The sequence below is a fragment of the Anolis carolinensis genome, chromosome 3 (assembly GCF_035594765.1).
Source record: "Anolis carolinensis isolate JA03-04 chromosome 3, rAnoCar3.1.pri, whole genome shotgun sequence".
Classification (NCBI taxonomy): domain Eukaryota; kingdom Metazoa; phylum Chordata; class Lepidosauria; order Squamata; family Dactyloidae; genus Anolis; species Anolis carolinensis.
In genome coordinates, this window is record NC_085843.1 from 138,392,958 (window position 1) to 138,420,675 (window position 27,718).

At 38.9% G+C, this 27,718-nt stretch overlaps 1 protein-coding gene across 1 annotated transcript in view; it reads right to left on the reverse strand.

Moving 5' to 3' along the window:
• abcc4 (ATP binding cassette subfamily C member 4 (PEL blood group)) overlaps positions 1-27,718 on the reverse strand; it is a 196,885-nt gene that overhangs the window by 57,451 nt on the left and 111,716 nt on the right. Inside the window, exons 21-25 of the mRNA XM_062975517.1 lie at positions 15,238-15,388; positions 14,245-14,364; positions 13,231-13,341; positions 12,085-12,185; positions 10,593-10,784 (exon numbers count right to left, since the gene is read on the reverse strand). Of these exons, the coding sequence (XP_062831587.1) occupies positions 10,593-10,784; positions 12,085-12,185; positions 13,231-13,341; positions 14,245-14,364; positions 15,238-15,388 (675 nt within the window). The remainder of the gene's footprint in view (positions 1-10,592; positions 10,785-12,084; positions 12,186-13,230; positions 13,342-14,244; positions 14,365-15,237; positions 15,389-27,718) is intronic.

Here is a 27,718-nt window from a genome sequence, read left to right on the forward strand (position 1 = left end):
ACACAAAAAGTGATAAGGCTTTCAAGTTCTCTAGTAATGTTAATACAACTAGACTTTTAAATAAAGCATATCTGGGGATGCTGGGAGTGAGGTGGAAAAAAGCTGCCTGATACAGAAGTTATATGTGTTCACAGTTATAGTAGTTTGATGTCCTTCAACTGCAATGGCTGTATCCTGTGAAATCTTGGGATTTGCAGTTTGGTCAAGTACCTACAATTCTCTCTTTGAGCTCTCTATTCATTGACACATTGGCAATTCGTTTAAATTATGGTGTTACCAGTTTTATACACCATTCTGATAGTTCCATCTCAAGTAATATGTCACAGACATAGGTCTTCAGTGTTTTAAGACAAAAGTGAGGCAGCAGGGTGATGTATATGTAAGCAAAAGACTTGTCCCACAAATTTCTATTTTGAGGAGGGTTTCTAGTCATGTATGCAGGAACTGAGATAAAGTAACTTCCCAGTCACATGAAAACTTTTTTTTCTAGTTAACAAAATAATTAAAAGCTCCTTTTAGTGCTTCTTCCTTGACAGGAAAACATTGAATTTGTGTGCATACTCTCTTCTCCTTTGATATATTTTCAGATCTAAGGACTTGATCTCACTTTTGGTTATGCATTGCATTCAATTATTTTTATGTCTGATTTTTCTTTATCAGATGATGTTGTGACTCTCCTGTTGTTGTACTGCATTTTCATCATTACTAGATCCCATTTTTTGTTATTAGAAAAATCCACCAGTGTCTCCAATATTGCTATTGTTACATTATTATTTCTGGAGTGATTATTTCTTTCTGCTGCAATGCCAATATTCCAGCATTAATGTGGTTCTCCTCTTTTCCTCCTTTCTATCCCCAATATATATCCCTGGAATATATATTTAAAACAGTTCTTCTGTAACTGTGCTGCAATTACGGTAGAACCCTACATTTGCAAGATCTGTTGAAACTGTGTAATTGTGGCATAAAAAGAAGAAAAATTAAACCGTGTGCATGCACTATGTAAGGCAGGCTTGGGTAGGAAGGCAGAGTCAGTCAAGACAGTGCAGAAAACTGACTATGGGAACTGCATCACCGAAACACAATTGGAGAGGAGGTGTGAAAGTGACTATTTCCATATAAATTTGTTTCCTTTTGCTTAAACGATGCCACTGTTGCAAGACAGCAGGCTGATGCGATAAAGCCCTAAACGCCTGGAGAAGAGAAAAGAATATGCAACTAACAGTGCAATCTTATTCTTGGCTACTTAGAGCTAATAAGGACCATGGAGTCCAATTGGACATTATCTAACATATTTATAGCTAGGACTAGAGCCTTAAAACAGAGTTTATTTCTGTGCTATAAAGCAACAAAAAGTATTTGCTGAGCCAGTGCTCAGAAGCCTGAATATACAAGCTCTTTAATAGTGATTTAGAAAAAAAACAACAAACATTTATCCTGAATAGTAGATTTGTGCATGGATCCGATTTTGTTTGGCTTCTCCAGATGGCCATAATGAAAAGGGTTCAGTCGCAATTTTTTTCACCTGAAATGGCCCACGTTGCTGCCGGGCATGGCTTCTTCCCTTCTATTCGGGAGCATGTGCAGCATGCTTCCTTAACCTTGTTCCTCAAAACCGGGCTCTCTTGAAAGGAAGGAAGAAAAGGATTGCTCAAACCCAGGTTCCCTTGAAAGGAAGAAAGGAAAGAGTCCCAGGAAGTGCCCAGGAAAGGTGCTTCCTTAACCTTGTTCCTCAAACCCAGGCCCCCTTGAAAAGATGAAAGGAAAGGATCCCAGGAATGGAAAGGGGAGCCTTGTAAGTTTCCCATTGCCGCCAATGGGCCGTACTTTCCCATATTTTTCAGCTGCCTAGCCAAAAATAGATTTTTCCATTACCCGATTTTTGGGAAGCTCGCAAAAACGGGTCTGGATGCCCAACAAAATTCAGATACCAAAAACGGATTGCCCTACAGCCGAATTGCACAAGCCTACTGAATAGTGCAATACCAAGAAACACGTTACTTCATTTCTGTTGTTCAAAATCTGTATAAGTTCCTTATCCAAATAGTAGTTCTGAAGATTTTGGAAACAAGGATTTTCCTCTTTCTCATATGAAGAATGATTACTTCCCTTTACTTTGAAACAATCTATATAAACAGTATACAGAATATTGAATAAGAATAATAGCTAGGACTGAATACAAAAAGCCACATACATGGACATTATCAGGGTTATAAAAATAAAGTGATTTTCAAAACCAGCTCCCTCTACTAAGACTCTAAGATCCTTCAGAGCATGCAAACCCCTCTATTCTGCCTTGGTCAGACCACACCTGGAATACTGTGTCCAATTTTGGGCACCACAGTTGAAGGGAGATGTTGACAAGCTGGAAAGCGTCCAGAGGAGGGCGACTAAAATGATTAAGGGTCTGGAGAACAAGCCCTATGAGGAGCGGCTTAAAGAGCTGGGCATGTTTAGCCTGCAGAAGAGAAGGCGGAGAGGAGACATGATAGCCATGTACAAATATGTGAAGGGAAGTCATAGGGAAGAGGGAGCAAGCTTGTTTTCTGCTGCCCTGCAGACTAGGACACGGAACAATGGCTTCAAACTACAGGAAAGGAGATTCCACCTGAACATCAGGAAGAACTTCCTCACTGTGAGAGCTGTTCGACAGTGGAACTCTCTCCCCGGGGCCGTGGTGGAGGCTCCTTCCTTGGAGGCTTTTAAGCAGAGGCTGGATGGCCATCTGTCGGGGGTGCTTTGAATGCGATTTCCTGCTTCTTAGCAGGGGGTTGGACTAGATGGCCCATGTGGTCTCTTCCAACTCTACTATTCTATGATTCTATGATTCAAACCCACTTGTGGCGGCAAAGCTAATATCACTATCACTTCAGCAAAATAAGGATGAGGGGAGCCACGTGAAAGAAAACCAAGCAAATAAACAAACATACAAACACAGGCGCGTCAAGCCACAGTTTAAGCAATGTATTCCCCTTCTTATTTCTCATCTTTTATTTTGTTTGTTCCTTCCCGTGAAATGTAAATCTCCTCATCCGCTATTAGAATGGCTTATTACCACTGCAAGAGAGCTGGCCCAAAGGCAAGAAGAAGTATGAAAGAGATAAACAGACATACTATATAAACCTCAAGAGCTTCAACTCTCGCCCATCTTTTCCCCCCTAGGAAGCACCTCTCTGCAATAAAAGGCAGTGTAGGGTTTTTTTTAAGTTTGGGGGGAGAGGGGGGTGATCTTCCAGATTTCAGTTTAAAGTGGCAAAGAAGGCATTTTACAGAAACAGGGAACATTTGACAACATTATAAAAACAACGCAATGGGGCATATAGTATAATCTACAATCTTAAGAATAAATATCATATCCCTAAAATTTCCCGTAATGAGCTCCCTATGTTGTTGAATACTTCCAATGGGTGGGCTTCCATAATCTATCTTGTCAACCTATTCTGCAAATGAATATTCTGAAATCCAGCCTTTTCAAAAATTTAAACTCCTTCCCTTTTCACTTCAGAAATATGCATAAATGATTGTCCTCTTTTTGAGTATGCGCTTTTGCTCAGAGGTTTAGTATAATGCCACAAAAGAAGACAGGTGAATATACTGTATATGCTGCATTTTTTTTTTGGTTGATTTGCAGACTGCATCTGGTGATCCACGGGGCCTTTTAAGTTTTCTCTTTCTAAGTCTTGCATGCATATACTTTCTACATACTGCCTGGAGATCAAACATTATCCCAAATGTGCTAAATGAGAGCCTGGTGCTGGATTTCAAAAATGAGTCCAGTGTGTCCACCTCTTATACATTCATTTTCAAATATGCATTTTATAGAAAACGTGGCCGAACTATGGCATGCAAGGCTGTTTGCTGGCACCAAATTATATTATATATTTCTTTTGCTGCCACCAATTATATTTATGTTTCTTTTGCTGCCACCACTAAAACATATATGCCACTGCTCACCACAGCCAGCACACAGAGAGACCCAAAGATGGAGGGAAACTCTGCCTTATAGAGCAATGGTTAAATAAGCAGACAGGCCACCTCTTTATTATGATGAACAGGAAGACACACAAACACTTGAGGTGAAGTAAAAACAGAAATCTGATGTTTATTTGTACTTGAACAGAAAGGTTGTGTATTGATTTCAATCAAATAACAGGCTGGTTACTTAAACAGATACTGGTTCTTTTTATCTTGAGTTAAAACATATTTCCCCATAAAGGAATATAAACAGGCGTTTTAAACCTTTGAGTCCCCTCTCCCAGAGGCTCTAAACACAAGCACTCTAACCCACAGAGGCGCACTTCTCCCTGAAGGCTAATTGATCTTTTCTCTCCAAGAGGTTTTTCACTAGCAGTTCCCAACCTCTTCCTTCCTTCCTAACCAGACTCCAGTTCCTAACCCTTCAAACTTCAAACCCTATCTAACTAACTCTCTAGCTGAATAGCTATTACTGTCTTTCTGGCCCTGCCTACCTCCTGTTGCTAAGCAACTCCCTCCAATTCCATTAACCAATCAGACTGCACTTCCATACACAAACCTGCCTGATCACTCCTCCCTCTATTTGCTTTGCCTTTCCAAGCAAGAATTATCCACCTATATATCAACCTATCTATATATATAAAAGAGTGATGGCATCAGGGCAGTGGACAAAACAACAAAACTACAGGCCCCCCAACCTCGAAATTTGACAACACAACCCATCATCCACGCCTCAAGGTTGATACAACAAAAAGAAAAGAAAAATAAAGTTCTAATTAGAGGGAGAGGAATAATTGTTTTTATCCAATTGCTGCCAGTTTAGAGGGCTAATCTCTGCCCACTTGGTTGCCTAGCAACCAGCCAAGGGACAGCCAGGCTTCAGTTAGGGGACAGGCCGATTTAGGCCTCACTTAGGCTTCTTCCACAGATTATCTAATTTGCACTGGATTATATGGCAGTGTAGACTCAAGGCCCTTCCACACAGCTATATAACCCATTTATAATCTTATATTATCTGCTTTGCACTGGATTATCTTGACTCCACACTTCCATATAATCCACTTCAGTGTGCATTTTATACAACTGTGAAGAAGGGGCCTCATATAATCCAGTTCTAAGCAGATAATATAAGATTATCAATATACAGTCGACTCTCACTTATCCAACATAAACAGGCCGGCAGGATAAGTAAATATATTGGATAATAAGAAGGGATTCAGGAAAAGCTGATTAAACATCAAATTAGGTAATCGTTATACAAATTAAGCATCAAAACATCATATTATACAACAAATTTGACAGAAAAGGTAGTTCCATGCGCAGTAATGCTATGTAGTAATTACAGTAGAGTCTCACTTATCCAACACTCGCTTATCCAACGTTCTGGATTATCCAACGCATTTTTGTAGTCAATGTTTTCAATATATCATGATATATTGCTAAATTCATAAATACAGTGATTACTACATAGCATTACTGCGTATTGAACTACTTTTTCTGCCAAATTTGTTGTCTAACATGATGTTTTGGTGTTTCATTTGTAAAATCATAACCTAATTTGATATTTAATAGGCTTTTCCTTAATGCCTCCTTATTATCCAACATATTCGGTTATCCAACATTTTGCCAGCCCACTTATGTTGGATAAGTGAGACTCTACTGTACTGTATTTACAAATTTACCAGTAAAATATCACAATGAATTTGAAACACTGACTACAAAAACATTGATTATGAAAAGGCAGACTGTGTTGGATAATCCAGAACATTGTATAATCGAATGTTGGATAAGTGAGATTCTACTTTGATATGAAATAATTTCTAGGATAGAATAATGCCAGGATAGTAATAAAGAAATAAAGAAATAAAGAAAGTAAATAAAGCAAGGAAATTGGAAATTCCACAAAGGAAACAATCAGGGCCAGCTAACACCTCCCAAGAAAGGATTCTTCCAGAAAGGAAGCTGAGAAGGCAGTGAAGCACTATGTATTACCAAAGTCATTATTATTACTATCATTACTATCCTTACTATTATTATTATTATTATTATTATTATTATTATTATTATTATTATTATTATTGTGTTGCGGTCAACCGTGAAGATGAATACAATCTCAAAAACACTAAAATCAGAATATATAAAAATTAATGTGGTATAATAAAACAGAACAATACAATCTCTAAAATAAGAACACTAAATAAAGAACAACACTCTGAAAATAGGGGAATTCCACACAGAAAACAATCAGGGCCAGCTAACACCTCCCAACAAAGGATTCCCATCATCAAAGTCTGGCCAATCCTCTGTTATCTCAGGGCCACAGACAGTAGAAGCATATAAAATATCGCAAACAACACCACTCTGAAAACAAGGTAATTCCAGACAGGAAACAATCAGGGCCAGCTAACACCTCCCAACAAAAAAATCACTCAGGGAGGAAACAGCTAGGCTTTAAATCTGCAAGGCCATTACATCCTAATCATTTTTCCTAATTGCAGCATTCATACTTGCCTCCAACAGACAAAAAAAAAACAATCAGAAATATTGTATATTCACAACCTTTAGGAAATAATGTCCCCTGATGGCACAGCATGTTAAAGCGCTGAGCTGCTGAACTTCTGGACCGAAAGGCCGCAGGTTTGAATTGGGGGAACTGACAGAGCCCCCACTGTTAGCCCCAGCTTCTGCCAACCCAGAAGTTCAAAAACATGTAAATGTGAGTGCATCAATAGGTACTGCTCCGGTGGGGAGGTAACGCTGCTCCATGCAGTCATCCCACATGACCTTGGAGGAGTCTACAGACAACTACGGCTCTTCGGCTTAGAAATGGAGATGAGCACCAACCTCCAGAATCAGACATGACTGGACTTAATGTCTGGGGAAAACGTTTACCCTTTACCTTAACTACCACCAATTCCTCAATACTTTATTTCCCAGACCACCATTCTTTGCCACAGCAACGCGTGGCCGGGCACAGCTAGTAACTAATATAGCTGTTAAAAACTCCTTTATTCTATAGCCTCCCAGTGGTGTATTTTTGTTGTTATTTTGTGCCTTCAAGTCATTTCTTATTTACAGTGAGCCAAAGGGTTTTCTTTGCAGGATTTATTCGGAAGAGATTTGCAACTGTCTTTTTTCTGAAGCTGAGAAAATATGTCTTGCCCAAGATCACCCAATGGGTTTCCATGGCTGATTGGGGATTTAAGCCCTGGTCTCCAGAGACCTAGTCCAACACCCAAACCAAAGGACCTCACTGTCATGATTTTTTAAACTCTGCATACATGAAACTCTTGTCTAAAAATAAATAAAGGTATTTGAAATCTGATTCACTAAATTAATTTCAAGGTATTTGGTTGGTAACAAAAATAAAATATGTATAGTGGAAAACTGCTATTTGGTGAATGACATCATCATTGGCAAATAAAATCGAGGAGCCTGGTTAACCTCCAAGCTCTGAATTCCATTTGAAAAAGATAAATAGTAATATACGTATTTACTCATCATGATATGCATGTGCACAAACCACTGTATATTGTTACAGTTTATACTTTAAACACATCTTTCCAGCTGAATACATCACTTCAACCTACAAATAGAATTCGATCTGCATTGATAACTAATGACTAAAAGAAAGACTACACGATGGAAAGAACAGTCACTGCTATTTCCTTCCCTGCTGAAAAATGGGTTTCCCAATATTCAGAAAACTAAGTCAGGAAAAATAATAGAAGAAAGGAGCATGGAATTATAGAGTTGTAAGGAGCCTCATGGACAATAAGATACAACTGCCTGCCCAATGTAGGATCTCCCAATAAAGTGTCCCAGCAGGTAGGTAGCTCTTTGAAAATAGCCAGAAAAGGAGACCCCACCACTTCTCTTGGCAACTGGATATCTATTCCGTCCGAATTCAGTTCCTAATATCCAATGTGTTAGCCACCTTTCCAGTTTTCTGTCATCCTAATAAAGATCCCCCGTCCCCCCAGTTAGCTATTACATCATGTATAAATATGTTGACAAGTAATGGCTCTAGGACAAAGACCTTCTTCCAGTTTGAAGTGCATTTTACTTATGAACTTCCTCCAGTTTGAATTGCAACCATTTATAATGACTTTTGGAACACAAATATCCAGTCTATTATGTATCCATCTGACAGTGCTCCCATGTATTGCACATATGATCAATGTGATCATCAAAATATTAGGGGGGACATGATCAAATCCAGATCAATGACACCCACAACATTCCCACCATCTACTATGCTAGCAACCTCACAGAAAAAAGAAGGAAGATAAGTTTGGCAGGACTTGTTCTTGACAAACACATGCTAGTTCCAGCTGACCAATGAATTGTCATCAAGATACTTGCAGACAGATTCATTTATAATCTGTTCTAACATTTCTCCTGGAATTGAGGCCACATTGACTGATCTATATTTCCTAGATCTTCTTTTTGACTTTTTTTTAAAAAAAGAGATAGACAATGTTTGTCCTCCAGTCTTTTGGCAGCTCACCTGTTTTGCAAGATTTCTCAAAAATGATGGGAAAGGATTCATAGAGTATGTCAGCAAATACCTTCAGTACTCAGTGATGCAGTTTGTACAACACTGTAGATCATTCCTGACTCATCCCCGATTCACGGCTGATTTGCAATCCAAACCACCTGCCACTATTTCTGCAAGTGCATGGAAGCACACAGTCCTCTTTTGGGGAAAAACTGAAGCAAAATAGGTCTTGAGTAGTTCTGCCTTTTTGTTGTGATCTGTTAGCATTTTATCACTGCTTACAAAACAGTGTCCCCACAGTCTCCTTGACCTTGGGGGGCACCTTTTTTGGTTCCCTGCTTCCCTAGCCAGTCTCGACTCATTCTGAGTGCTTCCTTTCTTTCTATTATTCCTGTAAGCTTGCACTACAGATCTGTACTCTTCCTAATGATTCATCCTTCCTTGTAATCTTTATACTCCTTTGTCTATTCACTTCCTCTTTGAGTTTGCTGAGCAGCAACATTGGCTTCTTCAGCAAGTTTCCTTATTTTTCTTTCTTCTGTGGGATTTCCTTTGAACGTGATTTTTGCAACTCCTTCTTCAAGAACTCACACTTAACATGCCTATTTCCTTTAGCCAAAGGACTCCACCAGCATCTCCCTAACCCTGTTAAAATCAGCTTTCCTGTTGTGATTCAGCCTTTGTGTGATTCTGATGAGGATTCTGGGATGCAGTTTCAAGATGATGGGATTCAGGTTCAGGATGAGTTTCAAGATGACTCTGATGGGAAGTATGGGATTCAGGTGCAGAGTGTTCTTGTTGTGGGAGATGAGGAGCAGGGAGGCTTTCCCACGGGAAGAAATGATGTTGTTACTGATGATGGTTTTCAGGTGCACGACGCAAAAAGGGAGAGTAGCTCCCAGCCTCACGAGCCCTGTGGCCTTGAAAGCGATGAGGCCGCTTCTCTAGATCGGGCTAGTCGTTTGGAATTTCGGGGGTTGCGCAGAAGTCTCAGAATAGCAAATAAGAGGGAGGTCAAAAGGCAAAGAAATGCCTTCATGTTATGCTATTAAAACAGTCTGCTGAGAGGGAAATCTTTTGTCAAAGCAATTTCCTCGTTTGAATCAAGAAGTCTTCTTTCCTGTATTATCTTGTAGCCTGGATGTATCCTTGTTTCTGGGACTTTGGCTTCATTTTAAGGACCTTGTTCCATGCCTAATGTTACAGCCTTGTATTTGGAACTATCTTTTGGAACTGAACTTTTACCTTTAAGAACTACCTTTTCCCTATTTCCTAATAAACTACAAAAGACTACGATCTGTGTGCAGCCTGGTGTCTTTAGCGAGGTGAAGCTAAACTGAGGTGCGACATTTCCTGAAATTCAAACTGTCTTTGTGTGTACTCTTCTTTGCCTTGTCTCACAATTATGAATTCCTGCATTACTTGGTTACAGCCCGCTAAAGTGCTGGCTACTTTGATTCAAGTGATCGTCTCCCTATTAGATAGGATCCAGTTTAGGATTAGTAACCTCCTCATTACGTCTTCTACTATCTATTCTGAAATAATGGCAATATTTAATCACGGCCATATTCCCACCAGGTCTCTGTTATGCCTATAAAGTCACATTTACCTTTCTGCACACTAGGAGATGCAAAAAACACCAGAAAAAAATTAAATGTTTTGGATACATTAAAAAAAAACACATTCTTTTCAGTATTGTGCTAATTTTACACAAAAATAGCAAAATAATTTTCTAAAATACTTAAGGATATTTGATTACCAGACAAAAATGGGGCAAAAATATCTGTTTTCTCCTAAAGCAGAGAGAGAACTGTGGAAATAGTCCCTGTATGTATGAAATAGTCAGAGATTCAAATCCCTTACAGCAGTAGTTCATCAACAAATGGGTATCTCAAAGATTTCCAGATTACATTACCTCAGGATTTATCCATATTGCAATCAGATAAATGTGAGAAAATGGCATTCATTAGAAGCAAGGTAAGGAGAACAAAATTATGAATATATGTAAGGAAGATTTCTTAAGCTTCAAGAATGATATGTACAATTGTCCTAAATGCACACAATGTTAATTATTTCAACCTGATAATGTTAACTCTTTAAAATGGCAAGTTTGTACCTTTTCTTTGGATTTGATTACTGCAGTTAAATGTCTCAGCACCAAAGGACCATCAATGCTGTATGTGAAGTTCACATTTTCAAATGCGATAACACCTTCACTGGGCCATTCCGATGGCGGACGCTTGTTTGACTCCCAAGGTGCTTCTTTCTCAACATCGGTGTATTCCATTACTCGTTCTGCTGATATCATCTTTAAAAAACAAGCAACAAATACTGATATCAATAATCTTATAATTACAGAAGTTAAATGTTAACACTTAAATGTTCTGGCCACCACAGTTAAATACACAAATACATATTCATTTCAATCTGAAGCTCTCCAATGCATCTATCTTCTTCTCTCTTCAGAAATGCCTATGCCCTGTTTGGAAGATGGGAGAGGAAGTGATGGCTTCCCAAAGACTTTTGTTATTTCTTTCACCAGTTATGAAACATGGCCACTGAAGAAATCCATCTTTTGCTTAAGTACTGTATTGCCATTTAAAATCTATCAAGTCTCCAGGTAATGTCCTGTTCAATATTATTTTCATTTTACTTATCCTAACAAGAGCAGTTAATTTCAAAGGCATGACACAATATGAAGTATCAAGAACTAGAACCTTAATCCAGACTCTTTTAATTCCATGGTCCAATTCTTACTCCTTACTAGACTGGGTTATTTACTAGGGAACTTAATCAACTCTTTGTCAGTCCATTCAAATTATATTGAATTAAATTTAAAAACCATATGCCAATTTCAGGAAAATTAATAAATGACAAGAGCAACATTATTAAACAAACACCAGTTTGTTACTTTGCCTACCTACAAGTAAATATTGTTTTTAGTAAAGGAAAAGTATAGGAAAAATAGTGCTTCATTGATACATTACTTTATGAACATTCAGTATGAGTACACATGAATATTCTCCCAGTCTCCACAAGCATGTGCAAGTTTGTATATTGGCCCCATGGGCTGTGAGGCAGGATAGCCTCTGGTCATGTGTGAGATATGCAATGACTGGGGGATTAGCCTAACTTGATGGGAACCAGGATGAAAATGGGAATGCCTATAGCGCATCCAGTGAACACCTGTGAGAAAGCCTTTGGAGACTAGTTCAAGCAAAAGACCCAATCTGTGCTCCATCAGAAGGAGCATTCAAATACAATGGTGGTCATCTTTAATACCTTAATAGTCACAATGCCTTCTTTCACAAAAAGAAATGCCTCCCATTCTTGTTAAGAGTAAAAAAAAATTAACCTCAACATATCCATTATAGTTAACCAATAAATAATGTACAGTGTTGCCATCCTGAAAATATGCAGTGATGATTTTCAACATGATCTGAACTACGATTATGCAAATGCATAAAAATATTATTTGTGGAGAACCAATGCTTTGGAAATCAATAGAATTTAAATACAAATGGCTAAAGAACATTTGGCAAGCTATGTGGGCTATAATAGCAAGGAGACTTTAAATGCTTAGAAATAAAGCAACACATGACTATTACCAGATTTTCAGTTTCGGCACTCTGTCGAACTCCCCATTGAAACATTCCCATGAGAGTGATTGAATAGGACAAAGCTAGGCCAACCTGTCCTGCGTCGAGAGCTATTGAGCAAGGGAGAAAGCATGTTTTAAACTTCATTGGCACATTTAGAAGAAGTAAACAAAGCAAAGCAACTTATGGAATGATACCATGTTCGGGATTATTCGTTATCCAGCCCAAACCCTCTAAAACAAAACAAGTTGCACAACAGACAGGAAATCTCACTTGGAAAAGCAGTGCCCGACTTACCAGGTGCGTACGTTGTGGGGTGGGGGTGCCTCCTCAAGAATATGGCAGCAGCAGGGGGCTTCTCCTTCCCAGCGGCCTGCCCACTCCTCTGGTCAGTGGGCTGGGCCCACAGATTATTGGCTGGGGTCACTCTTTTAAGGCGACGCCTGGCCAGGCGCAGGCGCAGGCACCACACCTACTTCTTTTGGCCCTCCCTTCCCACCCTGCATTTGGTATTGTTTTATCTTTCCATCACAACTTCCAGGTTGGCGTTTGGCATGGGCCCTGGATCTGGTTGGCCTCCCCCCCCCCCATTGTAGGTTGGGGGAGTGCCCGGTTTGCCAGAGGTGCGGGGTAATGCTGGCTCGGTCTTTTACCCGGCTGCACCCTGGCATGCTTGGTATCAGTCAGGATTGGGCTGACCGAATTTAGATCTAGGACCCATGCATGGGGGCCAACCCTCTGTTACTGTTATCAAAAAACAAGTTGTGGCCAGTTTTTTACCCAACCACGTGTTTGTGTCTTCCTTGGTTTTGTAGTGGGAGGTGTGTCCCCCTACCCACGCAAAGAAGAATAGACCAGCAAGAATTTTTGGAATTTTATCCTAGTACTTCCATGCCCCAAAATTTCCTGAAAAAATCATTCTGCATAGAAAAAAACATGAAAATTATTGAATAAGGAACATTTTTTCTGAAATGGGTCTCTTGCACAGAAACAGCGTATTTACGCAAATTTCCACATTTCAGAAGTTCAAGTGAAGAGATAATACTAGGGAGGAGTATTCATTTTCTTCTGCAGCAAGGAGAAAACTACCATGATTATCTATCTTTGGATACAAGTCTAGGATTTACAACCCTATCCCTTGGTAAGGATACTTACTATGTGCAAGAAGCAAAGAACCAAAGGCAACCACCACCACAAGGACAGCACAGATGGCATCCAGGCGGACAGCAAACCATCGAGAGGTAGTCAAAAACAAGAACCAGGCCTCTAATAAGAAAAAAGAAAATGCAAAGATTGGAAGGTTTAAAACATGGGGGCCAGCTACACAACTTCAGTATTATCTTTAGTGATGAATTTGCAAAGTTCAGGCTGAAAGACCTTTGAGCAACAAGTTAACCATGACTCAGTGCTAAAGTGCAATGTTCCATTTTCGCTTCCTTCACTCAAGGCAGCATTTCACTTTGTTGAAAAGTGCAAATAATAACAACTGTTTTTCCAAAAAACAATAGAATAGCAACTCATTACTGTATTGTACTTTACCAGAAACAATATCAATATCAAATTCTTTCAGTTACTGATAATGGCGAGTTATTTGGCTTAAACATTACTGTGCCTTTCTTAACCAAGGGTTCTCGAAAGTCATTTGGGAATCACCCCAAAGTCAGCTAGAACAAAGACATTGTTTCTATTCCTAGCAGAAGACTGGTTGACTCCATGAAATGGGGGTGGGGGGATGGGGGGAGTAAGGCCTCATAGGCTCATTGCAAATCTTATAACTCTCTAAAACCGAATATAGAGACAAAGTTTTTTTTAAAAAAAGTCCATCATTGTCACACATCTATTTATTATTTATTTATTTACAGCATTTATATTCCGCCCTTCTCACCCCGAAGGGGACTCAGGGTGGATCACATTACACATATAGGCAAACATTCAATGCCTTTTAACATAGAACAAAGACAAGACAAACATAGGCTCCGAGCGGGCCTCAAACTCATGACCTCCTGGTCAGAGTGATTCATTGCAGCTGGTTGCAGCTGGCTTGCTCTCCAGCCTGCACCACAGCCAGAGCTGTGGAGAAAGGGATAGCAAAGGGTTTTAGAGACTGCATCTGCATTTTAAAGCTGTATAGTCGAGACAAAGTCTTGCAATTTGCTTCATTTTACAAACCCGTGTGAAGGTCTTGGTGAGCATCAAACAATTCTTGGAATCTTTGCTCTGCTTTAAATGCACGAATAGTCCACAATCCCTGAAGTGATGATGACAAATGAGAGAACACCGGGCTTCGAGCTGGAAGATAGAGGTTAAAAGCTATCATCATCCTGCTACAGACATTTCTGACAATGTATATGAATCAATGTTTGATATTACTAAAATTAAAAGACAGAAAGATAGGTTCCAGCTAATATTATAGTAATTACACTATGAAAACAAAAGTGCTAAATATGATTGAATGTACACTTGTCCATCTATATCTGTAGTTTAAGCATATAATGTGATTATTTTATTATTCATGGGCAATTGTATTTATTACCACCTTGACTGCTGCCCTATCTGTGACTGAAAAAAATATGCTACCTAAAAGTGTGATGGAGTCTCCTTCTCTGAGGATTTTAAACAGAGGCTAGATCAGAAACAGTCTCTTCAGTGACAAAAATTACAGTGTCTCTTCATTTACTGGGTTTAATGTGACCTAATGTCCCATCTGCGCCATATATGGGTAATAATCAGGGTTTGCAAGTCTGTACGCATACTTCACAATCCTAGTTAAGAAGAAAATTGTAGTTAAAATTAAATATGATAAATGCTGCTGAATATGTGATGTTGAAATCCAACAACAGAAAAGGAAAATGAGAGCATTTGTTCTTAGCCATAGTTTTTAAAATCAGCAGTATTATATATGGATTTACCCTAAAAGTATAATTTTTAATACCTAATAGAAAATGCTAGAATGAAAGTGTGATCAAGAAAAACTAAAAACATTTCATTATATACAGAGAATTTACAGATTCTCAGATTACAAAAAATGGCTTTTCCTACTACAATTCATAGCATCCAAATGGCATGGCCAAGTGACTATTCTAAGCCCTACTTCAAATCATCAGAAAATAGCATCTCATATTATTAAATGATTTTAAAATCAAGTCTTTCAAAAATACGTACTTGTGGATTCCAAACGTTTAATATCTCTTGATGTAGCCAAGAAATACCGGCGAAGCATGATGAAAAGGATAAGTAGTGGAACTAAAGGGATAAGAACCCAAGGAATCACTGCAATGGCCACTGCTACCACCCCACAAATCTGAAGAAAAGTCTGCAACAACAAAATTGTAAGAGCAGTCTGAGTATTATTATTTTTTAACCCTAGGGTCTTCTCTATGGAAAATAATCTCAGTCAGCGGCTTAAAGCAACACAACTTTGAGAAACCTATAAGAAATATTGTGTCTTCCATTGAAAAAATACAAACAGCCCATCAGGTTTATTTCTCAACTTTTACAAAGCTACACAATATCTATCATTCTAAATATATCTTAACTATTAACCATAAATGGCAGTGATGAAGACTAATGCTGTACCTTCTACAAAACATCAACCCACTGTGATTAGGTATTTTTAGGCAAATCATCAAGTCTCAGTCCTCACCAAACCCTTTGTGACCCTGCAAACCAATCTATAACATGAGGATCACATTTTATCATATTTTAGGCGCAGTGATAAAGACTGCTGAAAATATTGTTGAACACTCTCAAAAATGCATTCAGGGCTTGGGAACCTGTGACACTTCACACAATATCAAATCTGGCTCCCATCATCCCCAGATAGTATAGTCAATAATAAAAAAAACTTTATTAATAAAACATATTTATTTATTTATTTATTTACATTGCTCCCTGCCTTTCTCACCTGAGGGGACTCAAGGCGGCTTACAATTGGCAAAATTCAATGCCCACAAATATATATAATGCTTATATTGTGCTATGCCTATAACTTGTAAGCCGCTCTGAGTCCTCTTCGGGGTGAGAAGGGAAGGATATTAATGTCGCTAATAATAAATAAATAAATAATATTAATACATTGTATTATTATTTCCCCCTCTCCTTGTGTGTCTTTATTTTCTTTAAATAAATATTTTACCTTTATTTGTGTTCCACCCTATCTTGCCGAGGGGACTCCGGTTGGACTCCAACAGACAAAACGCAAACATTCAATGCCATGACACAACCATAAATACAAATACACATACAAATACAATAACAACCTGACCAAATCTCAAAATAAGCCAACATCTACAGTCAAATTAAAACTTACAACCTCAAATTAAATGGTGACATAGCCTATCAAATAGATTATCTCAACATAAAAACATCAACATAGACCTCAACAGTCAACCATAAGGTGTAACGAGAGCAGTATTTCATCAACATCTAAGTGACCAACAGTTCCACATCTCTGCACTACATATTAGGAAGTCCTTTTTGTAGTTGTTTTAGGTTTTTCCCCTGAGCATCACTGCCAATTTATACATTTCTGGCAGATTAAAAACTTTTGTAATCCACACTTCTGCTGTTTGTATTAGTGTATTTTTCCAGTTTTGTGCATACAACTTTCTTGTCCTAATTATCATATATTGTACTTTTTTTTCATTTTGTTGATTTCACTTGTCCATTCTGTAGCTCTAGCAGAAATAGTTTTGTTGAATTGTAACTTTAATTAATTTATTTTATTTTTTTTTTGCAGTAGTTGTTGTATCAAGTTCCAAAACTGTTTTATTTTAGAACAGTGATTCTCAACCTGTGGATCCCCAGATGTTTTGGCCTTCAACTCCCAGAAATCCTAACAGCTGGCAAACTGGCTGGGATTTCCAGGGGTTGTAGGCCAAAACACCTGGGGACCCACAGGTTGAGAACTACTGTTTTAGAGTAAGTCCACCAGATGTGGAAAAAAGTTCTCATCTCTTTGTCACACTTCCAGCATTTACTGCTCATGCATTTTAGTCAGCCTCTCTGGGGTTAGAGACCATCGGAACATCATCTTGGAAAAAAATATTAGATCTTTGCATAGGTAAAGATAAAGGTTTTCCCCTGACATTAAGTCTAGTTGTGTCTGACTCTGGGGATTGGTGATCCTCTCCATTTCTAAGCCGAGGAGACGGCGTTGTCCATAGACATCTCCAAGGTCATGTGGCCGGCATGACTGCATGGAGCACTGTTACCTTCCCCCGGAGTGGTACCCATTGATCTACTCACATTTGCATGTTTGTGAGTAGATCAATGGGTACCCTAACTGGAGCCCCCAGATGGCGTAGTGGACTAAGTGACTTGAAGGTTGGATTACTGACCTGAAAGCTGCCAGGTTCGAATCCCACCTGGGGAAAGTGTGGATGAGCTCACTCTATCAGCTCCAGCTCCATGCGGGGACACGAGAGAAGCCTCCCACAAGGATGGTAAAAACATCAAAACATCCGGGCGTCCCCTGGGCAACGTCCTTGCAGACGGCCAATTCTCTCACTCCAGAAGCAACTCCGGTTGCTCCTGACACGAAAAAAAAAATTGGATGTTTTCGAACTGGGGCAGAAGCTGGGGCCAACAGCGGAAGCTCACCTCACTCGAACTGCCTACCTTTCAGACAGCAAGTTCAGCAGCTCAGCGGTTTAACCTGCTGCACCACTGGAGGCTCCTCTTATCTCATTATGGCATAAGGCTCCTTTAGGTCCCACTTCCACATGTTTTCCCATCTTTCTTATCCAAGATCATGTCCCACATTTTGCATCCATGTTATCATACAATCTTTCACTAATTCTGGTTCCAATTCCATTCTTAACAGCTTTTTGTATCAAAAAATCAACTCTGAAAATCTGGGTTGACTTATCTACAGGTCAACGTAAGGAAATATGGCACCTTAACTCTTATCAAAAAAAGTGTTATATGAATAGATTGGCAAACATCAAGGGCATAGTCCATCCCAGAAAAAATTAAAAGCAGCACTGACTGTGTGTATTTTCTCTGTCATGGCACCACTTTTGCCTGTTTGGGAAAATGGCAGCAAGCAATTAGTCACTTGAGACGGCACTAGGGCTTTCCCTCTCTGTAAAATGACCCTCGATTTATCTATGGATTATATCAAATTCTGCAATTTTGATCAAAAAAAGAGCCCTCAACTTATAAATGAGGTCAACTTACACATGAGTATATAAGGTAAATTCACTTTGCATTCTCCTTGATCAGCCCACTTCCTGCTTTGTTCTTCACTCCCTTTAGCCTAGTCTTGCCCAACCTGGCACCATCCAAATGTTTTCAGCTACAACTTCCCTCATCTTGGGCTGTTAGCCAAGCTGAGTGGGACTAGAAGGAGACTACAGCTGGAAATAAGCAGAAGACATACATAATGCTGGTAAAGGCAGCTTTAGCCTCTGTCTTGGCCATCCGAGCTACAAAATTGATTGTACTAACATTTTATTCCCAAGAAGGCAGAATTCATTTCTATCAGTAGCACACCTGAAAAACACAACTGAGGAGGAAAATAGGGTTTGAAAACCGTTTATTCATTTGTTTTTCAAAGACACTCCGTTTGGGGTTCTAGTGATAAGAGTTCTAGTGATAAGAGTTGTGAAAGAGGAAGTGATACTATTCATGCTGAGATGCATATAATAACCTTCTTTTGGTATCAAAATAAAAGAACAAGTGGGGGGACTGTTAAGATGACTAAGGTGGAAGCTTGACTGGAAGGAGTTTTCTATGAGCCACTTTATTAACATCAAATATATTATAGGGTGGATCATTCCAATGTGCATACATTTTGGAAAGTCAGGGTTGCATATAAATGAACTCTTAATGAAGTAGTCTCAAAAGACAGACAGAAGTATGCAAAGATGTCAACCAAGCCCTTGTTAATATATGGCTATAAAGTAAAGGCATCTAATTGCCTGATTTCCCAACATATGCAAACTGAACAACATGAAAACACTCCTTATACAACTGTTGCAACAAGGTCTGGAATCTGAAAGGCCAATTATAAAATGAAAGTTTTGGTAATCCCCATTGCTTATTTTCCTTCATCCCCAACCCTTTTCATCCTGGAGAGTATGAGTTAGCACCAAATTTCAGCAAATATGTCATGCTGATGCAAAATTCCAGAAATTTCAAGAGAAAAGCAAAAAGTATCTCAAAGAAATTCAAGAAAGGATCTCTCTCTCTCTCCATTTCCAAGATACAAAAACCTTATCACTCAGAGAAAACGTTAAGATAAAACCTCATGTTAATTTACATATGTAACATTAAGTCCACCTTCCACTATTGTTGTTGGAATTGTTATGTATTGATCTTGCTCATCATAGATCCATTTACCCCGAACCGTACTCTCAAACAGGTGCTTGTTTATAAGGCTTTGATCAGGAGCAACAATCTAGGTTTGACTTTGAGGGCGGACAACTTATTCCACAATACTTTTCTGTTCACCGTATCGAATGGTGCAGAGAAGTCAATAAAGGCAGCATACAAAAGTTTCCTCTTACAGACATATTTGGCAATCAAGTGATTCTGAATAATAACTGGGGGGAAAGCCCTATGTGGAGCAGCTTAAAGAGCTGGGCATGTTTAGCCTGCAGAAGAGAAGGCTGAGAGGAGACATAATAGCCATGTACAAATATGTGAGGAGAAGTCATAGGGAGGAGGGAGCAAGCTTGTTTTCTACTGCCCTGCAAACTAGGACACGGAACAATGGCTTCAAACTACAGGAAAGGAGATTCCACCTGAACATCAAGAAGAACTTCCTCACTGTGAGAGCTGTTTGGCAGTGGAACTCTCTCATCTGGAATGTGGTGGAAGTTCCTTCTTTGGAGGCTTTTAAGCAGAGGCTGAATGGCCATCTGTCGGGGTGCTATGAATGCGATTTCCTGCTTCTTGGCAGGGGGTTGGACTGTATGGCCCACGAGGTCTCTTCCAACTCTACAATTCTATGCTTCTATGAAAAGTTATTGATGGTAGATCGGTTTTATCTAAAACCAGCTTGTTCTTCTGCAAGGATACCTTTTTCATTTACACAGCTTTCAACTCTGCTTAATTGGAACCTACCGCAAATTTTAAAGTTTTATCATACTTATTTACTGTGTTATTATAAGTGTCTTATTGACCTTACTACATAGAGTTGTATTAAGTTGAACCAAGCTTTCTTGTTTGGTTCGGTATGGTGATATGGCCTAAGGGTTGATCAATAAAAAATTATTTATTTATTTCTTGTTGGTGGTGGTGTTACCTGAATCATCCTATGAGAGGAAAGGAAATTTAATTTGTTCTCTCTTTCTCTCTTGTACACACATAAGAATATATTCAAAGGGATGTAAAAATGAAGAGAAAATCTTTCATTTTTCAGATCCTCAGATATAGGAGAGATGTCAGCAATTGGAGGAGTGGTCAAACCTCCCTTCCCTGCATGTTGTGGTTCCACTTAGGATAGGGGTCCATTTGCTTACTTAAGAGAGAGAGACAGAAAATAAAGACAAGGGCCTCTAGGTATTGAACATTTGATGTAATATGTAGTTTAACCTTTCCTTTCCCCAAGTGACCAAGCAAAAGGCTGTTTCAAAGTTTGCATAGTGCACAGTTATCGGCATTCTTTTACTGCCCACTCTCCATTTTCCACCTTCTCCACACCACACCCCACTCCCCATTAAGCCCATTATCTTTATGGCCAACAAGGAAATAATTCCTTTCTGCTATCAATGCTACATAATCTACTGGAGGGTTTATCTGTCAGGTTGTGTATCACTTTTAAATACTATGAAAGGCAAAAAGGAGTACTTAAATCCCATTGAAGGCATGCTCATAAACCCAGCAGCAGAGTTGAGAAGGCTTCCCCCCTCCCTTCCAAGATAAAGTCTTGTCCTCAGACTCATTTCACTTATTTATGCATATTTATGATCTAAGACAAAACACTGGTAAACATATCTCAGCAATTTCAATCACGCTTCAAGATTTCCTTCCCTTGTTCAATCAAAAAGTAAAATCTGAAGCCTTTCTGAGGAATGAAAAAACCTACTTTGTTTATAAGCACATAAGTCATATCTATAGTATATCAATAGTTTAAGGCAATCTAGAAGATTTGTACTTATCACTGTTTAGAACAGGATTTTTCTACTCACTGACTGACAGAGGAATTAAAAGATTTGTAGCTGTGAAGGTGTTAGAAATGTTAATGACCTTCCTTGGTCTCTTCTTCCTTCCCTACACTCCAATACTTCCCATCAGGAAATTGATACAATGGAGGTAAGATAATATTTTAATGCTTTGAAGGGATGCACAACAAAATCTGTGACAAAAGAGAAATAACAACCTTATGTAAAGAAACACACAGAAATTTGGAACAGAACAGAATGCCTGTTTGGCTTTTTAGATACTTGAACTAACCGTAGTGATGCATACATTAATTTGGGATGAAAAGAAAACCCAAATATAATACAATGTTCCCTTATTTATCACAAGGGTTGCGTTCCAGGACCATTCGCAATTAGTGAAAATCTGCAAAGTAGGGACACTATATTTATTTTAATATATCTTATTTTAGTAATTAGGTGGCCTTTCTCTCCTTCTCAAGTCCATTTTGCACTGTAGTTGTTTTAGTTTGATGAGGCGGGCAGCAATTTGGCAGAGAAGGCTGTAAACCTGCAACTTCCAGGATTCCCAGGGAGCCAGTGAAGCCTTCCCGGAAGAGGGGGCGAGGCGACAGCGTATGTGCGAAAGGCAGGCGTCGCCATGGCCTATCCTCCGTGAGTTGCTTTGTGTTATTTAATTGCTTTGTTTGATAGATAGATACCACTTTTGATTGGAAAGCATTAAGGTCCAAGGCATTCTGAGCGTGCCTTGGACCACAAAAAAACCCGCAAAACAGCGAGGGTGCGAAAAGCAAACTGCGAAGTAGCAAGGGAACGCTGTATATGTTGTGGGCTGGAACAAGCAGCTCCGAGGTTCACAACATGCTCAAATACAACTGTTAGCTTTTATTAAATATGCAGAAGCAATATTACATTGATGTTTTGCTATTCCTACAAGTTTAGGAATCTATGTATAGTGCACATGGTTGAAGAAGTGATCAGAGTAAAACTGGGCATAAAAAGTACCTATGTTGTTATTAACACCAGCCATTAAAATATCTGTTAGTGACAGCACAAAGGAGAAACAATGTCTAAAACTGAAAAATTACTGATTATATTTCACACAATATGTAGAAGCAAACAAGAATGTGCATTCAAGGTGGCGGGGCACCTCATTCAATTGCTGCTCCTTAACATACCAGTAAAAGCTGTGGTGGCACAATGGGTTAAACCCATGTGCCGGTTGAACAGCTGACCTGAAGGTTGCCAGCTTGAATCTGCGAGACAGGATGAGCTCCCGTCTGTCAGCTCTAGCTTGTGGGGACATGAGCGAAACCTCCCAGCAGAATGGCAACACATCTGGGTGTCCCCTGGGCAACATCTCTGAAGACTACAATTCTTTCACAACAGAAGCAACTTGCAGTATGTTCTCAAATTGCTTCTGACACAATTAAAAAGAAAAAGAAAAACATACTGGTAGATACTTCTCTGGTACACATTGGCTTCACTCATGGCCCAGGATTTCAGAAGGGGACACAACAAAGGAACCGAAAGACAACTTCCACCTCCAATTCCTACCTATTGCCTTACTTCACCTCTCCACCTATTCTGCCCCTCCTGCTTTTTTTGTAATGGTTAAATCTATAGACACAAGAAGAGAATGGATCATATTGGTAATGGACAACAGGAGCCTATGGGTGTATATATACTACAAAATTAATGCAGTTTGATGCCATTTTAACTGCCACAACTCAATGCTGTGGAACTTTGGGAGTTGCAGTTTGACAAAGCACCAACACTCTTTGGCACAGAAGGCTAGAGACTTCGTAAAACTGCAGTTTCCATGATTCTATAACATTGAGCCATGGCAGTCAAAATGGTGCGTTAATTCTACAGTGTATATGCAGCCTATGTTTCTGCTCAGAATAGACTGCACTATATAAGCAGTTATGACCAAGAATAAAAACATTATGCTTCAATTTTGATAAACTGGTTATGGCTTACTAGAAAAAAGAGCTTCACACCACAAGGGATGGAGCCAGTTTGTTTCCAATGGACAGCAGCTGATATTGACAAAGGGCTTGTTGCATCATGCAAACTAAACAAGGAGTAGTTAATTGCTGAAGTTTTTCATTGTTATTGTTGTTTTTTAATAGATTTTAATCTGGCTTTAGAATTATGATTTGTTTAAATATGTTTTCCTATTATAATTTTGTGGCACTTTTGGATTTTCATCTATCTTTGTTTTTTTCTTGTGCACTGCCTTGAGTTCCAGTCTTGGGAGAAAGGTAGGATATAAATGGACTAAATAAGTAAAAAGAAAATAATTTCCGCTACTTCTCTTATCTCATCTAACATTCATTTCCCACATGATCTATACATCCCAGCTTTTCCCACATTGATACAAATAATTTTCTTGTACACCGTTCAGACTATAGTCTTTAACAGGAAGGCAAGTGGAGAACATTTAAGGTTGCTGCTTACAAATTGCATATAAATAGAATAGTAGTTAAAACCAGACTGGAATGTCGCAGCAGTGTTTTCCTTCCTTAAATTATGAAATTATGTTTTTAGATTGTAATTTTTTTAGAGGGAGAAAAAGAATTACTGGGATTAATAGTCTAAGATGACAAATCTATGCAAGTTTACTTTGGCAATGGAAGAGGGAGGAGGGGAACAGATGAGAGAAGCACTTGGGAATCTTGAAATGACAAAGTCATTGTGAAAGCAAAAGATGCTAGAATGCCTTCTAACACACTTTCCCTGACATTTCCACACAATAAAATATAAGGGTCAGTGCTATTGAAACAAAAAGAGGCAGTTCCACTCATTTGGACCTATGAAAGCAAGTGACCCAACCAATTATTGTTGTCTTAGGGCCTTTTTGTCCCCGATATCCAGATGCAGCAGCCTTTTAAATTTTTATTTTGAAGAAATGACTGCGGCCACCTTGCTCGCATTTTCCTTTTCTTTGGCATTTTCACTTCATAAAAGCTGCAGTCAATGTGTTTTTGTGTGCGGTGAGAAGGGAGCGACATTTGCAGTGGTGGTCTCGTCCACAGCCTACATTGGTGGCTCAAGTAGTCTCAGGATTAGGTCTTTGTGTGCCATGAAAGGATATGAAAAGTCAGTTATTTAAACTCAGTCAAGCTGTTGATTTTGGGGAGGAAAAAAGGGGGTTTTCAATTCAGCTTGCTTCAATAAATCACTGGTCTTCCCCTCCTGCCCGCCCCCTTCCAAGGGCAGCTGCAGATAGCACACAATGTCACCCCAGAAACAAAGCAAAGCCTTGAAGTGAGCTTTTCTCTAAAATGAAACATTTGGGGAAAGGGTAAAAAAGGCCAGAAATTAAAGTTAATGAAGATAATATTTTCAAATGTCTTTAAAATTCCCCTGGTCTAGAAGCCTGCTGAACGACAGAAAGGTGTGCAATGGGAATGCTCACATAATCCCTAAGTTACAATAAATGAATAACTAAGAAAAGACATTTCTTATCCATATATAATATCGGAAAGGGGAATGTATTTGGGATAGTTTATGAGGTGTTGTTTTTCAAAGTTGCTATCTAGAGTCAAAATGATATTTTTTTAAAACAGCCAAGAGTCCACATATCCAATCCTTTTCATCAAATGAAAGACTAAAGTTCTACGTAGGAACTAAATCCCATTGATCACTATATGGATCCTGCCTTCAAATACATGTGTACTGAACTGCATTGCACATCTAAATATTTGGAAGACAGGATCTTCCTGCAAATAAATGCATAACAATATTTTAAAGAGAAGATTTATGCATTTTTGAAAAGAAATAAGGGAAAGACATTACTCGGAGATATCACACTCAATAATGTACACACTTACATAGGAGTAAACTTCACTGAACTCAACAGAATGTACCTCTGTGTAAATATGTACATAGTAAACACTTAAGGAGAATTTGAGGTTATTCCAAATGAAAAGGGGCTGGGTGTGTGTGTGTGTTTCTCTTAATGCAATAGTAATGTTTACTCCAAATTAAAAATCATATGAATTGCCAAACAAGGAAACAGCACAGCAATGTGTATGTGTATGTGTGTGTGTGTGTGTGTGTGTGTGTGTGTGTGTGTGTGTGTGTGTATATATATATATATATATATATATATATATATATATATATAATGGTCTTTTAAAGTTTTCTTTAAACCATACTCTAAATCCCCAAGGTTGAAAAGCAACATTATCTTATTTAATGGAGGGAAGGGGGGTGTTCATCCCTGACTTGTCTTGAAGTCTCTCAAGGAATGGATAGGTCAGGTTTATTTGTGCTGAACTGGAAAAAAATGCTAGTGCTAGTAAAGAGGGCGGGGGAGCTGGAATGCTTCTAAATGACCCTACGACAACTTGGAAAATGGACCACTTCTTCGATGCAAATCCTCTCAAGAAAAGCTTCTGCACACAAAGTAAGAGGAACCAGTTACTGCATTGTTTATCGAGTTTCACTTGATTCCTCCTGACAACCATTTGAACAATGACTGTTGGGAAATGTCCCTCAAAGAATCAACAACAATGGTAGAGGCTCAGGGCTTTTATACTTAGTTAATACTGATTTCTTTCTCTTTTTTAAGACGGGAGAAAATATTTCTTCCTGAAGGGATTAGAGGATGTCTTATAAAAGACACCTGCAAACAAAACAAATGACAAAAGATCTTTATCATATTCAATAACAGTTATCCTTTGTAGAAAGCTGAGTTTCTTCAGACACAAATAAACTAGCAGCTACACTTTACAATTCCACTGAAAATACCTAAACTGAATTGGTGTTCTACTAAATAATTTGGGTGAAACATAAAAAATATATAATCATATGGAAAAACTACTACTGGTTGAGTATCCCTTATCCAGAATTCTGAAATTCCAAATATTCCAAAATGTAAAATTGTTCACATGGGTGTTTGAGAAAGTGACACCTTTGCTTTCTAATCGTTCAATATTCACCAACTTATTTTCATGCACAAAATTATTAAAAAATATTGTATAAAACTACCGAATCTTCAGGCTATGTGTATAATTAGGTGAATCATAAATGAATTTTGTGTCCAGACTCCAAGATAACTCCTTATGTATGCATAAGAAGCTGCGATCCCAAAGACTTCTAGTCCCACGCATTTCGGATAAGGGATAGCTAGCCTATACAACCACATGACTAGAGTGACAACAACTAGCACTTTCTAACACAACTGAAAATATCTGGATAGTATGGATAGCAGAGTTAAATTAAAACCTTGGAATGATATATGTGTGTGTGTGTGTGTCTCAAAAATATGCTCCTCTCTAACAAAGACTTTAGAGCAGTGGTTCCCAACCTTTTTTTGACCAGGGCCCATTATGACCAAGGACCACTTTGACCAGGGGTCACGAGAACAGGGGTCACTTTGACCAGGGACCACTCTCCAAAAATAGTACCAAAAGGGTTACGGATCCGTTTTTGGTGAACTTTAGATTTGGTTTGGTTATCTGTGGTGCTGATTCAGAAAACTGCACTGAATAGACCACATCAGCTCTAGTTTCTGATACAGAACATATGCCATCCAGTAATAATATTATAACAACAACAACAACAACAACAACAACAACAACTTTATTCTTATATCCCACATGTGGCTCACATGGGGACCAAGCCCAACAATACACAATAAAATTAAAAGGTAAAGGTTTCCCCTGATGTTAAGTCTGTCATGTCCGACTCTGGGGGCTGGTGTTCATCTCCATTTCTAAGCCCAAGAGCCGGCGTTGTCCGTAGACACCTCCAGGGTCATGTGGCCAGCATGACTGAACGGAACGCCACTACCTTCCCGCCAGAGCGGTACCTATTGATCTACTCAAATTTACATGTTTTCGAACTGCTAGGTTGGCAGAAGCTGGAGCTAACAGCGGGTGCTCACTCCGCTCCCTGGATTTGAACCTGGGACCTTTCGGTCTGCAAGTTCAGCAGCTCAGCGCTTTAACACACTGAGCCACCGGAGGCTCCAATAAAATGCAATCACATAAATACACTTAAAACATATAAACATAACATCATAAAACATATAATACATTAAAACATACTCAAGCAATAGCTACTAATAAGGCGCAGTGAACATATTCCACTGGGGGTAAGGCAATTTTTGTCTGTGTACAATATCTTATAAGCCTCCATCGGCTCGCCCACAGAAAACCATATTTAATATGGCAAGCTCTGTGGAAAAGAGCGGAAATAAAATAAATTAAATTAAATAAATAAGGAAGGAAGTACGTGGACCAGATTTTCGTTCTCGTAGCCCACTGTTGGGAACCACTGCTCTAAAGGAAAGAGGAGTTTTATGACTTTAGACTGGGACCTTGCCTAAGGAACCAACCCCATACCCTCTTTTGGCTCAGAAAATAATAGGAGCCTTTTGTTAAGCATCAGCAAACAGAATGAAGGTCTCTGAATTGGCCAAACCTGCTGTAAAGACCAATTGAAAAAGAACCCTGGTTACCGGATATAATCTGGACCATAATTAAGATACTGAAAGAAAGATCAGGGGAATATAGGCTATT